General features: G+C 38.5%; 1 protein-coding gene across 1 annotated transcript; it reads left to right on the forward strand.

Moving 5' to 3' along the window:
• The first annotated feature begins 482 nt into the window (after nt 1-482).
• On the forward strand, nt 483-4,282 carry LOC122035333 (oligopeptide transporter 5-like). The gene is made up of 5 exons (XM_042594744.1): nt 483-887; nt 981-1,078; nt 1,321-2,158; nt 2,462-2,644; nt 3,656-4,282. Exons 1-5 carry the CDS (start codon nt 483-485, stop codon nt 4,280-4,282), a joined length of 2,151 nt encoding a protein of 716 aa, XP_042450678.1.
• Nucleotides 4,283-13,668: the final 9,386 nt, after the last annotated feature.

Raw genomic sequence — 13,668 nt, forward strand, 5'->3', positions numbered from 1 at the left:
CATCCTTATGATAAATAAAGCAACAACAACCAGAAGAGTAGTAAAGACAGTTGGATCGAAATCTACCACAATACAACAACAACTACTATATAGCAATAACAAGGTGGACTGGACCCATAATTAGTAACAAAAGTTCTATTGCTTTATATAGGAAATTAAGCTTAATTATGAGAATCCTAACTGACACACTGCCTTATAAATTCAACTCCTTGCAAAATCTCTCTCTCATTCCTTCAACTTCAATCTTAATTTGCTGATATGATCTAGTGGGATAAAATTTTATTATTGCGTTGTTCAATTAATTGATCACAATATTATCATTGTCAATGGCTTCAGTTGCCCCAGAACCTTCTCCTTCCCAATTCAATGGTTTGTGTTCTTGAAATCTCTTTCTCTTCCTCTTGTCACCTCGTGTTCTTACTTAGCAGCTCTAATCTCTAATAGAGAAAGAAGACGACGATTGCCCGATCGAGCAAGTGCGGATGACGATGCTGACGACCGACGACCCATCGCAGCCGTGCTTGACGATCCGAACATGGATCCTTGGTGCCGTCAGCTGCGTCCTCCTCTCCTTCGTCAACCAGTTCTTCAATTATCGGACCAACCAGATCTCCGTCAACTCCATCTTCGTCCAGATCCTGGCGCTGCCCGTGGGCCGCTGGATGGCCCGCGTCCTCCCTCCGACTATCATCAGGATTCCCCTCCTCGACTGGTCCTTCTCCCTCAACCCCGGCCCCTTCAACATGAAGGAGCACGTCGTCACCGTCATCATTGCCAACTCCGGCACCGGCGGCATTTACGCCGTCCACATCATCACCATCCTCAAGGCCTTCTACCACCGCGGCATCAACGTCATGGCCGCCATCCTCCTCACACAAACCACTCAAGTAATCATCACAAAAACTCATCTCCAAATTTGTAAATTAAATAAAAAAATGAATTATAAATTTTGATTTTTTTATTAAAATTTTTTGCTTCAGTTGTTAGGATTTGGATGGGCTGGATTGTTCAGAAAATACTTGGTGGATTCCCCTTACATGTGGTGGCCTGGCACTTTAGTAGTAGCATCTTTGTTCAGGTATGTGTATTCTTGGATTCTAAAAGTACATTTGGGTTAATTCAAAATTTCATTTAATTAAAAAAAATACCAATTTTTTTATTTATTCAATTCAATTTTGATTTTAAATTTCACAAATTGATTAAATAATTTGAAAAATATCAATTCGATGACTAATATTGCTGATCGAATCCATTGATTAATTGACTAATATTTTGTGCAATCTGTAAGTTGCATTGAACGAGCTTTGTGCAATATTACAGAGCACTGAACGAGGAAGAACGGCGGGTAAAGGGCGGCGTGACGCGGCTCCAGTTCTTCCTCATTTGCATGATCTGCAGCTTCTCCTACTACATCGTCCCCAACTACTTCTTCCCGGCCATCAGCTCCATCTCGATCCTCTGCCTCATTTGGAAGGACTCCATCCCCATCCACCAGATCGGCTCCGGCATGCGCGGCCTCGGCGTCGGCGCCATCGGCTTCGACTGGGCCACCGCCTCCATGATCGGCAGCCCCATAGCGGCCCCCACCTATGTGTTCTGCAACGTCCTCGCAGGCTACGTCATCCTCGTCTACATCCTCCTGCCCCTCTGCTACTGGTCCAACCTCTACGACGCCCGCCGCTTCACCTTCCTCTCCTCCCAACTCTTCGAGCGCTCCGGCAAGCCCTACGACCTCAGCCGCGTCCTCGACAACAAGACCTTCACCCTCAACGTCGAGGAGTACGAGAACTACAGCGACATCCGCATCAGCACCTCCTTCGCCATCAACTACGGCATCGGCTTCGCCACCCTCACCGCCACCCTCTGCCACGTCCTCCTCTTCGACGGCCAGTACATGCTCAAGCTGTGGCGGCAGGCGACGTCCAAGGCCAACGAGAAGTTCCTCGACGTGCACGGCCGGATGATGAAGGCCAACTACGCCGCCGTGCCGCAGTGGTGGTTCCACCTCCTCCTCCTCCTCGTCACCGCGCTCTCCATCTACACCGTCGAGGGCTTTGGCCGCGCCCTGCAGCTGCCTTACTGGGGCCTCCTCCTGGCCATGGCCATGGCCTTCTTCTTCACCCTGCCCATCGGGATCATCGCCGCCACCACCAATACGGTATATAATTATAATCAAAATTATAACTGCAATTAACCAGGCAGAGGGGTGCATTCTAAATTACAGATAGAATTCCATTTGCTTTTTGATTTTATCTCTACTGCCCACTAATACTTCATTCAAAAAAACAAAAAACACTAGTATTGTGGTGGGGTATTTTAAAACTCAATCTCGTGCTACATAAATCTTAAAATAACATAGTATTGTATTTGAAAATCAATAATCAATACCACAGTAGTCTATTTTTTTTGAAAATCATATGATTCGTTTATTAATTAGTTAATTAATTTCGTGTATGAGCAGATGCCTGGGATCAACATACTAACAGAGATAGTGATTGGCTACATAATGCCGGGGAATCCATTGGCGAGTGTGGTGTTCAAAACCTACGGTTGCACGAGTATGGGTCAAGCCATCAACTTTCTGTCCGATTTCAAGCTCGGTCACTACATGAAGATTCCTCCTAGATCCATGTTCATCGCACAGGTAATTAAGTTGTTGATTCATGTTACTCCATGTCTCACTCTCCTCTCTATGGGTTATGATCGATAGAGTCGACTGCTTCGGTGCCTTTGTAGCTCCGGTTCTTATATCTATTGTAACATTATTAAGGAATGGAAGACGCTGTCTATAGTGGAAGAATAAGAAAAACGAGAGTTTAGAGTTTTTAGATTTTAGGGTTTAGATGCCCTCTTAATTATACATTTGCCGTTAGGGTTTGGCCCCTTGTGTCCGACAACAAGGAAAGGTGACCATTAAGTATTAATTGCTAGTTACCATCTGGTCGTGTCTAATGGCAATTGCCGATAATTATGGAACTATCGACTGACCGTGCTGAAATGTGCAAGTGTAGTCCCACATGGTTGTGTGAAGGTGGATGTAGGTTCCATCCCTAAGGAAAGGTTGTAAGTAAAGCAAGGATGTTTCCAATTGGGCGTGTTCCATAGTGGAGAAAATTAAATTTGATATCGCTCATCTCAAATGGTCTAGTATTGTCGGCTCCACGGTAATATACTGACAAGTAAATTGGGGGGGGGGGGGGGGTATTTTTCCCTTGTGCAGCAACCCTTTTTATGAGGGAGATCAGAAATCTAATAAAACATTTTACACCCTCTGAAAATTGATTCCCAAATCTATTAGAATAAGCACTCATACAAGTACCAACTGCGTCTACCCGTGAGAACGAGCATGTTTCATAGTGTATCTATGGAGTGGAGATGTGCTTGGTAAGCAGATATTTAAATAGTAAATATTCTCGGTCAAGAATATTCTCATAGTGCATGAGTAGAGCAAGATATTGTGGGTTGAAGATGTTCTTATAGTGTAGGGGCAAGAGTTCTTAATCAGGTATGTTTATATATATATAGATTTTGAATCACTAAGAGAGGGAAGACCATCAATTACTCAAAACAATTAGAGTAATAATAATAATAATAATAATAAAAGAAAGAAAGAAAGAAGGAAGGAAAGAATATTAATTTGTTTGTGTTTGATCAGTTAGCGGGTTCGGTGATCGCCAACGCGAGCTACTTCGGCACAGCATGGTGGTTGCTCTCCGACGTCCCCCACATTTGTGAGACCAACTTGCTGCCAAAGGACTCCCCGTGGACGTGCCCTAGCGACACTGTGTTCTTCAGCTCCTCTGTTATATGGGGCGTGGTTGGGCCTCGTCGGATGTTCGGCCCCGACTCCATCTACTCTGGCCTTAACTACTTCTTCCTCCTTGGCCTCTTCGCCCCCGCCACCGTCTACCTCTTCCACCGTCTCTTCCTGGAGAAGAAATGGATTCGACTCATCAACTTCCCCGTCATCTTCGCGGCCGCCGGCTACATTCCCCTAGTCAAGACCGTTAACTTCAACTGTTGGTTCATTGTCGGCTTTGTCTTCAACTATTGGGTGCTCAAGCACCACAAGCAGTGGTGGGGCCGCTACGCCTATGTGCTGTCTGCCGCCCTCGACGCCGGCACAAGCTTCATGGCCGTCATCGCCTTCTTCACCCTCGGCAACTATAATATCAACTCCGTCAATTGGTGGGGAGGCGTCACTGATGACTACTGCCAGCTCGCTAAATGCCCTACTGAGCTCGGTGCCTACATCCCCAAGGGTTGTCCTGAACTCCAATGAAATGGTCATGTAATTGACTTTTGTATGTTGTTCCACAATTAGCACTTAAACAAGATTTGTTTGTTCAAAACATCCAAAAACATTTCCTATAATCCCTGAGAAATTGAAGGAAAAGGAAATGATATGAATTTCATTCAATTCATCGATTCATTACAAGATTAACGATTCAAAATCATGTAATTTTACAGTACTCAAGTTAAATTATTACCATCGATATCTATTCAGTTCACCTATGTAGCTCTATCTTGAGACAGCTAAGTCACCAGGCTAAGTCACCTAAGATAGACTAATTAAGCCAAGCAATAGATTGTAGAGCACCAAGCTAGGACTAGAGTTGCTAGCTGATCTGAGCCGATCTTAGATAATCCAAGCCTACACGACTGTCAGATATCGAGTCCTAAATGCCAAATGCCATATGAGTTGCACTCCCGAGCACTTCGTGTTGGAGATAAAAGAAAAGATAATGGAAATTCTGAGAAGATTTAAATTTGCTTCTCTAACTTTTGATCTTTTGTCGTTATTTTCATAGATGCATTACATTAATTTATAAAGAAATACTTCATAAATACATTGATTGTATGGAAAATATAAAATACAACTAATTGACTCCTAAGAAACATAAACACAATTAATACTTTATATTAATCAATTAATTATCATTTAACACCCTCTTAATTTGTAATCTTCGTAATATCCTCTAACCATTAAAGCTTTTAAATAGACACAATCTTGTCCCCAAGGCGTAGCGCAGACGGTAGACGCATGGTATCTCTGGCGTAATGGCTAGGGGTCGATTCTTAGGAACTGATGACCTAGGGTTTATCCCGCCATGTGCCTATAGCCTGTATACCTGCATGAACCTCCCTCTATATCCGTGGGGCTGACACTAGGGGGGCCGCTAAGGTAGCGGATCTACCTTTTTTTTTAAAATAGATATAATCTTGATAAGAACATCTGCTGATTGATTTGTGGTCTTGATAAACTCCAAATAAATTTCCTTCTTTTGAAATTTATCTTGTATGCTGCAACTCTATATATCATTCTTCTACGTGCTTTAGTCGGCGGTTAGTCTTTCTAAGGTGGTCTGACTCTGATACCAATTGTAGGTGCAGCGGAGGCTGGCAAGAGGGGGGGGAGGGTGAATTGCTTCTGAAAATAAAATATACCCTCCTCAAACTTTCAACTCAAAATAATAAGCAACTGTAAAATAAACAAAGAAACAGACTCATCGATTTACTTGGTTACAACCAAGATGGTTGTTAATCCAAGGCAGAAGAAAAGCGCTTTGAAAAGATCTCCTTCTCTGAAGGCGGAGAAGTCTTTTACACAATGGAAAGCTCAGACAAGTTGCTAGGAATGACTATAGAGCTGAAAGAACAATTGATGAATAATTCCTAACTCCAGGGGCCTTTATATAACCTCTGGAAATTCTATCTCGGAGGTCCAAGGCGCCTCCAAGGAAGTGATGGATAGAACTTTATTCGCAGCACAAACGGTCATTTTGACCCGATGAAGGCGCCTTCATCAAGCCTTGAAGGCGCCTTCAAGCCATGATGAAGGCGTCTTGAGCAGGTTTTCCAGCATACTCGCTTCTCTGCTTCAACTTCCGAAGCTCTGTTCTTTTGGGTGATTCCGGGCAACCGAAATAGGGCTCACCCGAACCCAATTTTCGGCCTTCTCCTCGAGCAGCCTTCCTTCCCGGCTTAACATCCCTCGAACGTCGTGCACGTTCTTCTCGCCCACCGGCGTACTCTTCCGCGGCTCTCTCGTCCTTCGGATGCACCGAGCCCGTCGGCTTCCTTCCCGTGCTGTCCTTCTCGCTAGCTGCATCTTCCGCTCGACTTCCTGCGCTCCTAAGCTCCTGCACACTCAGATACAGGGATCAAACACAAAGCAGGACCTAACTAACTTGGTTGATCACATCAAAACAACCACGGGGTCTAACAGGTATAAGACTTTATAAATAAGAGACTACGACAGGGACCGCGAGGAGGAATTGGTTTTGGTCTCCCGATGAACTTGAGCTTCCCGTGTTCGCCCTGAACACCCAACTCGAGTTCATCAATAATATCTCATTCCACTAAAGAGTTATTATTGCACTACCACACCAATCCCATATTACTATATGAGCTCCTTCTTATCATGAGTGTGTTAGTCTCCCTGTGTTTAAGATATTGAATGTCCACTAATTAAATGAGTTACTGACAACTCACTTAATTAATATCTAACTCCAAGAGTAGTACCACTCAACCTTATCATCATGTAAAACTAAGTCCACCTGCAGGGTTTACATGACAATCCTTATGAGCTCCTCAAGGGGACATCATCAACCTAGATTACTAGGACACAATTTCATTCTATAATCAACAACACATCATATAAATAATATCATTTCCCAGCTTATCGGGCCTATTGATTTATCGAGCTAAATCACACCCTTTGATAAATTAAAGAAATAAGTATTAAGTATATGTGCTTGTTATTATATCATGATTAAGAGTACACACTTCCATAATAACAAAGGTATTGTTCTTTTATATAGTCAGTATATGTGCAGCGGAAATAAAGTAGCGAAACACACACAGAAGAACACGGAGGATTTACTTCGTTCGGAGCCTAAGGCGACTCCTACTCGAAGGCCCGCGATCCTTGATCGCTTCCGGTGGGCAACAACTATAAGCTCGATAAGAATTACAAATTGAAGTACAATAAATGACAATAATTAATTATACCGACGACAAAGAAATGAAGATCCGGAGCTCCTGGTCGTCGGGCACAAGTAGCAGCACTTCGAAACGTTGTTTGGAGCAGCACGTAGCACTGGAATCACTTGAAACTTGATATTCTGAAGTGCTGGTCGAACCCCCCTTATAAAGGATGTTCAAGGCGCCTTGAAGGCTGTTCAAGGCGCCTCCATGCTGCGGAGTCTTCCGCGTGAATCAAACTTGATCTGGTCGAACTTCATCCCTTTAAGGCGCCTTATACCCTGCTCAAGGCGCCTTCCAAGGCGCCTTATACCCTCATGAAGGTGCCTCCATTGAAGCTTCGCAGCCAGATCAGCTTTTGCACCCGATGCGCCTTGGACACTGTTCATCCAAGGTAAATCTTCGTTATTTTGTACCTGCAAGACATGTTAGTCCCAAAAAACATCCTGCAACACCAAGTTAGAACAAAATAACAGTATGAATAATAAAGAATGTTTATGACAGTCTCCGGACTGTCCGGGTCTGACTTCGGATTTCCGACCGAAAATCCTAGGTCGACCCGACGCCTACTGTTCCCTCTACGGGGAACGCGTCCTCACCTACTCCACTCAGGAGATTTACCTGATGCCAGTCCGATCCTCCAGACCGACTGGACTTTCCGCCTAGGGTTACCACCCCCTAGGACCTAGGGTTACCGCCCCCTAGGGTTTTTCTCCACCTAGGGTTACCACCCCCTAGGACCTAAGGTTGCCGCCCCTTAGGGTTTTACTCCACCTAGGGTTACCGCCCCCTAGGACCTAAGGTTGCCGCCCCTTAGGGTTTTCCTCCACCTAGGGTTACCGCCCCCTAGGACCTAAGGTTGCCGCCCCTTAGGATTTTCCTTCACCTAGGGTTACCACCCCCTAGGACCTAAGGTTACCCCCCCTTAGGATTTTCCCCTTCCTAACCGCAGTTAGGACTTTCCTGAAACCTTATTTAACCACGTTAGATAACAAGGGATCTTAACTTTGAATCCCTTTGCCATTATCAAAACTGAGGTTCGATCGTTGGATGTTTACTGCACCAACAATCTCCCCCTTTTTGATTATGGCAACCGAAATTCAAAGTTAAGTAAAAATACAATAAAGATACGCATAAATAATCGCAGGCATAAATAAAGCATAGGCACATTCACAACAAAATTTTTGTTTTAATTTTCTTTGAATTTTAATTTATAATTTTCTTTGAATTTCTTCCTACTCTCCCCCTTTGCCATATATCAAAATACCCAAGAGAGTGAAGAAAATCTAGGCCTTAGCTTAACATTCAAAGATAATTTTCAATCTTATCTTTCAAAGAGAAAAATAGAGGGTTAAACATACTTTTGATAAACACTAAGTTTTTCTTGTAAGACTTTTAGCTAGGTGAAATCATAATTTTGAAAGTAAAATTCTTCCTTTAGTTTGAGAGATACTTTTAGCTGAGATAAAGTTATTTTGTCTTTAAACAGTAACTTAACAAATTTTTGTGATTTCAAGAAGATTTAGTTTTTTAAAAAAAAACTGTTTTGATGAGATTTTGAGAATGCTTTGGAAAATACTTAACATTTTCAGCAGAACTTAGCATTTGAAAACAGTTGCTTTGAGAGACACTTAGCTAAATTTCTTCCTTTTTTTTTTAAACACTTTAAAAAGTACTTAGCTAAATGTTTTTTTTTTAAAAAAATATTTAGCTAAATTTGAAAATACTTAGCTATGTTTTCAGCTTAAAAATGATTGCGTTGAGAAAATATCTTGCCAAGTAGCTAAGTTTAGAAAATAATTTAACTAAGTTAGAGAATTGTCGCTAATTAAGTACTTAGCTTTGAAAACATTTAGCTTATAGAGGAGTCAGGTCATAAATAATTTTAATTTTAAAGCTAATTTAAAAATAACTTGAATTTTCGTAGATGTGCCAAAAATAGTTTTTAATCTTGAGGTCAAGTCAAAATTTTTAAAGAAAAACTAATTTTAAAACCGACTCAAAATCACTCCCCCTTAATTAATGCCTTAATAAATTTTTGAGTTCAGGAGTTCAAGCATGAGAGGTTAAAAAATTATTTTCCTAATTTTCCATCTCACTCATTCTAGATTAACAAACATGTTTAGCATATGAGTGAGTGTGAGATGGAGTTTACTTTAATTTACAACATTGAAAAAATCAGTTAGAATTCCAAATATGTGCCCATTATTTTGAAGATTTAAAAATTAATTGAGTTTAGAATTTCAAAAAATTTAATAATTTCTGAAAAAAGGGTTTTGAAATTAATTTTTCAGAGGATATTTCAAATGCTTTTTCAAATAATTTTTTAAGTAGTTTTGAAATAATTTTGAAATTAATTTTTCAAGGGATTTTTCAAATGATTTTGAAATGATCATTTTTCAAATGATTTTACAAATAACTTTTAAGTTTTAAAAGATTTTTAAAAGATTCTTCAAATAATTAAGTTTTAAAAGATTTATAAAATAATTTTTCAAATATTTTTCTAATAATTTTTAAATGAAGTTTTAAAAGATTTTTCAAATAATTAAGTTTTAAAAGATTTTTAAAATAATTTTTCAAAGATTTTTCTAATAATTTTTAAATGATTTCGAAATTAACTTTTAAAAACATTTTGAAATTAAGTTTTAGATTTTGAAATGATTTTGAAAAGATTTTTCAAATAATTTTGAAATGAAGTTTTAAGAGATTTTGAAAAGATTTTCAAATAATTTTAAAATGAGGTTTTAAGATTTTGAAAAGATTTTTCAAATAATTTTAAAAGAATTTTGAAATTTAGTTTTAAAGATTTTGAAAAGATTTTTCAAATAATTTTAAAAGAGTTTTGAAATTAAGTTTTAAAGATTTTGAAATGATTTTTCAAAAAAAATTTTAAAAGAATTTTGAAATTAAGTTTTAAAGATTTTGAAATGATTTTGAAAAGATTTTGCAAATACTTTTTAAAATAATTTTGAAATTAAGTTTTAAAGATTTTGAAATGATTTTGAAAAGATTTTTCAAATAATTTTAAAAGAGTTTTAAGAGATTTTGAAAATATTTTTCAAATAATTTTTAAAAGAATTTTGAAATTAAGTTTTAAATATTTTAAAATTATTTTGAAAAGATTTTTCAAATAATTTTAAAAGAGTTTTAAGAGATTATAAAAAGATTTTTCAAATAATTTTAAAATGAAGTTTTAAGATTTTGAAAAGATTTTTCAAATAATTTTAAAAGAGTTTTGAAATTAAGTTTTAAAGATTTTGAAAAGATTTTTCAAATAATTTTGAAATGAAGTTTTAAGAGATTTGGAAATGATTTTGAAAAGATTTTTCAAATAATTTTAAAGGAGTTTTAAGAGATTTTGAAAAGATTTTTCAAATAAATTTTAAAAGAATTTTGAAATTAAGTTTTAAAGATTTTCAAATGATTTTGAAATTTTTTTTCAAATAAATTTTAAAAGAATTTTGAAATTAAGTTTTAAAGATTTTGAAATGATTTTGAAAAGATTTTTCAAATAAATTTTAAAAGAATTTTGAAATTAAGTTTTAAAGATTTTGAAAAGATTTTTCAAATAAATTTGAAATTAATTTTAAAAGAATTTTAATTAATTTTGAAAATTTTGAAATGATTTTGAAAAGATTTTTCAAATAAATTTTAAAAGAATTTTGAAATTAAGTTTTAAAGATTTTGAAAAGATTTTTCAAATAAATTTTAAAAGAATTTTGAACTTAAGTTTTAAAGATTTTGAAATGATTTTGAAAATATTTTTCAAATAAATTTGAAATTAATTTTGAAAAGAATTTTAATTAATTTTGAAGATTTTGAAAAGATTTTTCAAATAAATTTTAAAAGAATTTTGAAATTAAGTTTTCAAGATTTTGAAAATATTTTTCAAATAAATTTTAAAAGAATTTTGAAATTAAGTTTTAAAGATTTTGAAATGATTTTGAAAAGATTTTTCAAATAAATTTGAAATTAATTTTTAAAAGAATTTTAATTAATTTTGAAATTAATTTAGAAAAGATTTTTAATTAATTAATTTTGTTTAAGTTTAAGTCAATTTTAGTTTTAATTTCTTAGGTATCTCACCCAATCTAAATTTTCAGTCAGGAACCCCTATAATTGTTGTGAGATGAATTAAGGTTGAATTTAAGGGTAAGGGTTAACTCTGTGTTAGATTCAGGTTTAGCTTTGGGTTCAACAAGTAAGCATTCTTTGGATAAACTTCTGGGCTATGGTGAGTCACAAGGAGCTCATCAAAGTAATCATGCCTTCGAGGTTTCCCAAATAGTCCTACCCATTGAAATTAATACTAATCCTTGGTCTAACTAGTTAGGATCCATTTAAGGGTAGCTTCGGTCAGTTCCACTTGGCTAAATGCACCAGGTCGAAGCCATATCTTCCTAGACATGCGATGCCCAAGCTTCCCTAACGTACTATCATCCAAAAACTTCACCAGTACTGTGGGTCAAGTTAAACCTAGCCCGTTTTAATCTAACCTTAATTACCCTGCCAGGTAGTCTACTCTTGTTTACTCGTTTCGGGTAGATTAAGTTCGGTTACCCAGTCGAGTAGTTTAGTTAGTGGTGCCAGCTATTGTAAAATATCGGAAAATAGGTAAATATTAATAAGGGAATTTTCTAGAATTTTTGGAAATTTTTTTAGAATTTTTCGGAGCTCGTACGGACGAGTTAACGGGGAAAAAAAAGGCGCCCGGGAAAGCCTGTTTAGGCTACCCCTTTAAGCGAGGAAATGTTTATATTTACATTTCCTTTTCTTTTATTTCTTTTTATTTTCTTTATTCCTCCGTTTCTTTTTTTTTACCCGAACCTGTGAGTGCCTCTCCCTCGCACTGACCAGGGGCGCCTGGCCTCTCCCCGACGCTGTGAGAGCCATCGCCGGCCGATCCTCACCTCTCCTTCTTGCTTTACCGGTTGCCACAGCCGACCGCCATCGTGCGCCTCCGATTGTTGTCGCCGGCCACTAGGTCTGACCCACCACAGACTGCTCCTCCTCAGCCCTAGCACCGGTTGGCAGTGAGCCCTAACTGTGGTCGCAGGATTCTGCCGAGCCGAGGTTCTCCCTTTTCCTCTCTTCGCCAGCGCTCCTCTTCTGTCTGATCTGGCCATGAGGTCTTGCCCTTGTGCTCTGATCACCGGCTGCTAGCTTCCCTCTGCCGGTGCCCTGGTTTCCACTGCCACCAGTGAATCGTGCCCTAGCTCCGGGCTTCGTCCTCTCTTCACTGTCTTGGTCACGGAGAAGGTGCCAAGTGATGGATTCCAGTAGGTTGTTTGCTGTGGATTGTCCCTGTTGCCGATCACCACTTTCTCCTTCTTGATCCGATGGGTTCCAGCAGTACCTCTTTAGTTGCAGTGTTGCATCGAGGTGAGAAATGTATAGAATTGGATTAGTACTAAATTAAATCCATTATTTTGTTGCTGCATTGAATTTGGTTATGGTTTTAAGAATTTAAGTGTTAATTGTGAACAGAGGATTGATTCATTTTCGGGATTGAGGTTGTTAATCTGTGCAGCTTGAGGTATGGTGTAGTAAATTTTGATACATGATGTAGTAGGTCACATGATCATTTATAGGATTATGGGGTTAGTATCATGATTTGTTATGATGGATTTTTAATCAAATTGACATTTTGATTAATAGAAGAGTTATGATCGATATCAAGGATCATTGGATTGATTATAAGATGTATAGTGTTTTGGAAAGATTAAGGGATTAAAGGGTTATTTGATTAGGGTTTTCCCTAATTAGGTTGAGTTGAGATTTAGCTAATTGTTGCATATATAATTAGCTAAATTATAATCATGTGATTTGCAGGACGTTGATTCGGGACGAGCACTTCGACATAGATGTTGATTAGCTCAGTCTACATTGAAGGCGGGTACCTTGACTTATCTTTTTGATATGTCTTGTTGATATGTCTAGTAGGTCATAGCTTTTAGTAATAATTATGTTCGTCATTGTTTCGGTATGTCACTTTTGGATACCTGTAACATGCTTGTTTGCTCACCTGATATGCATTTTATGTTAGTACCCACATGATTATATATATATATATATGCTCAGAGAAGTAGTGACATACCATGCTTGTTATGTTCAGGACCTAGGTTTTTGATATCCTATCTGACCTGTGTACTTTAGATCTTCGTATTTGACCATCAATATTATGATACTCATTTTATGTATATGGATATGGTTATGCTGATCAGTTTATTGCCATGCTTAGTGTCATGCATCATGATTGCATGTTGTGGTCGGCTCCACTATGGTTGAGCACATCGCCATTACATGTACTCACACACCACCACCATGGGTTAGTGGTATATCGCAGTGTGTGTGGCGGTTCACTGCTTGGCTCTGCTGGTCCGAGGACTCAGCGTGGTAGCCGACAGCCTGCCTGCTTGGCTCACTGGCATTTAGTGTAGCAAGCAGTAGTAGCCAGATACGGTGGACTCGTTTGGCTGTTGGTCATGTGACTCAGGTAGCTTAGAGATACCTCCCGTCATCGCACTGTGGAGATGAGAGCATTGAGCTCCCCCATTTATGATTTGGGGTCACAGGACAGGAGTACTCCGACAGCATCCCGTCCACTCACTCACTCATCACGTGTAGTGATGGTAGAGTGCACGGTTGTCACAGCCCTACCCACTCAGCCTCACTATTGTG

Source organism: Zingiber officinale, chromosome 11B, assembly GCF_018446385.1.
Source record: "Zingiber officinale cultivar Zhangliang chromosome 11B, Zo_v1.1, whole genome shotgun sequence".
Taxonomy (NCBI): domain Eukaryota; kingdom Viridiplantae; phylum Streptophyta; class Magnoliopsida; order Zingiberales; family Zingiberaceae; genus Zingiber; species Zingiber officinale.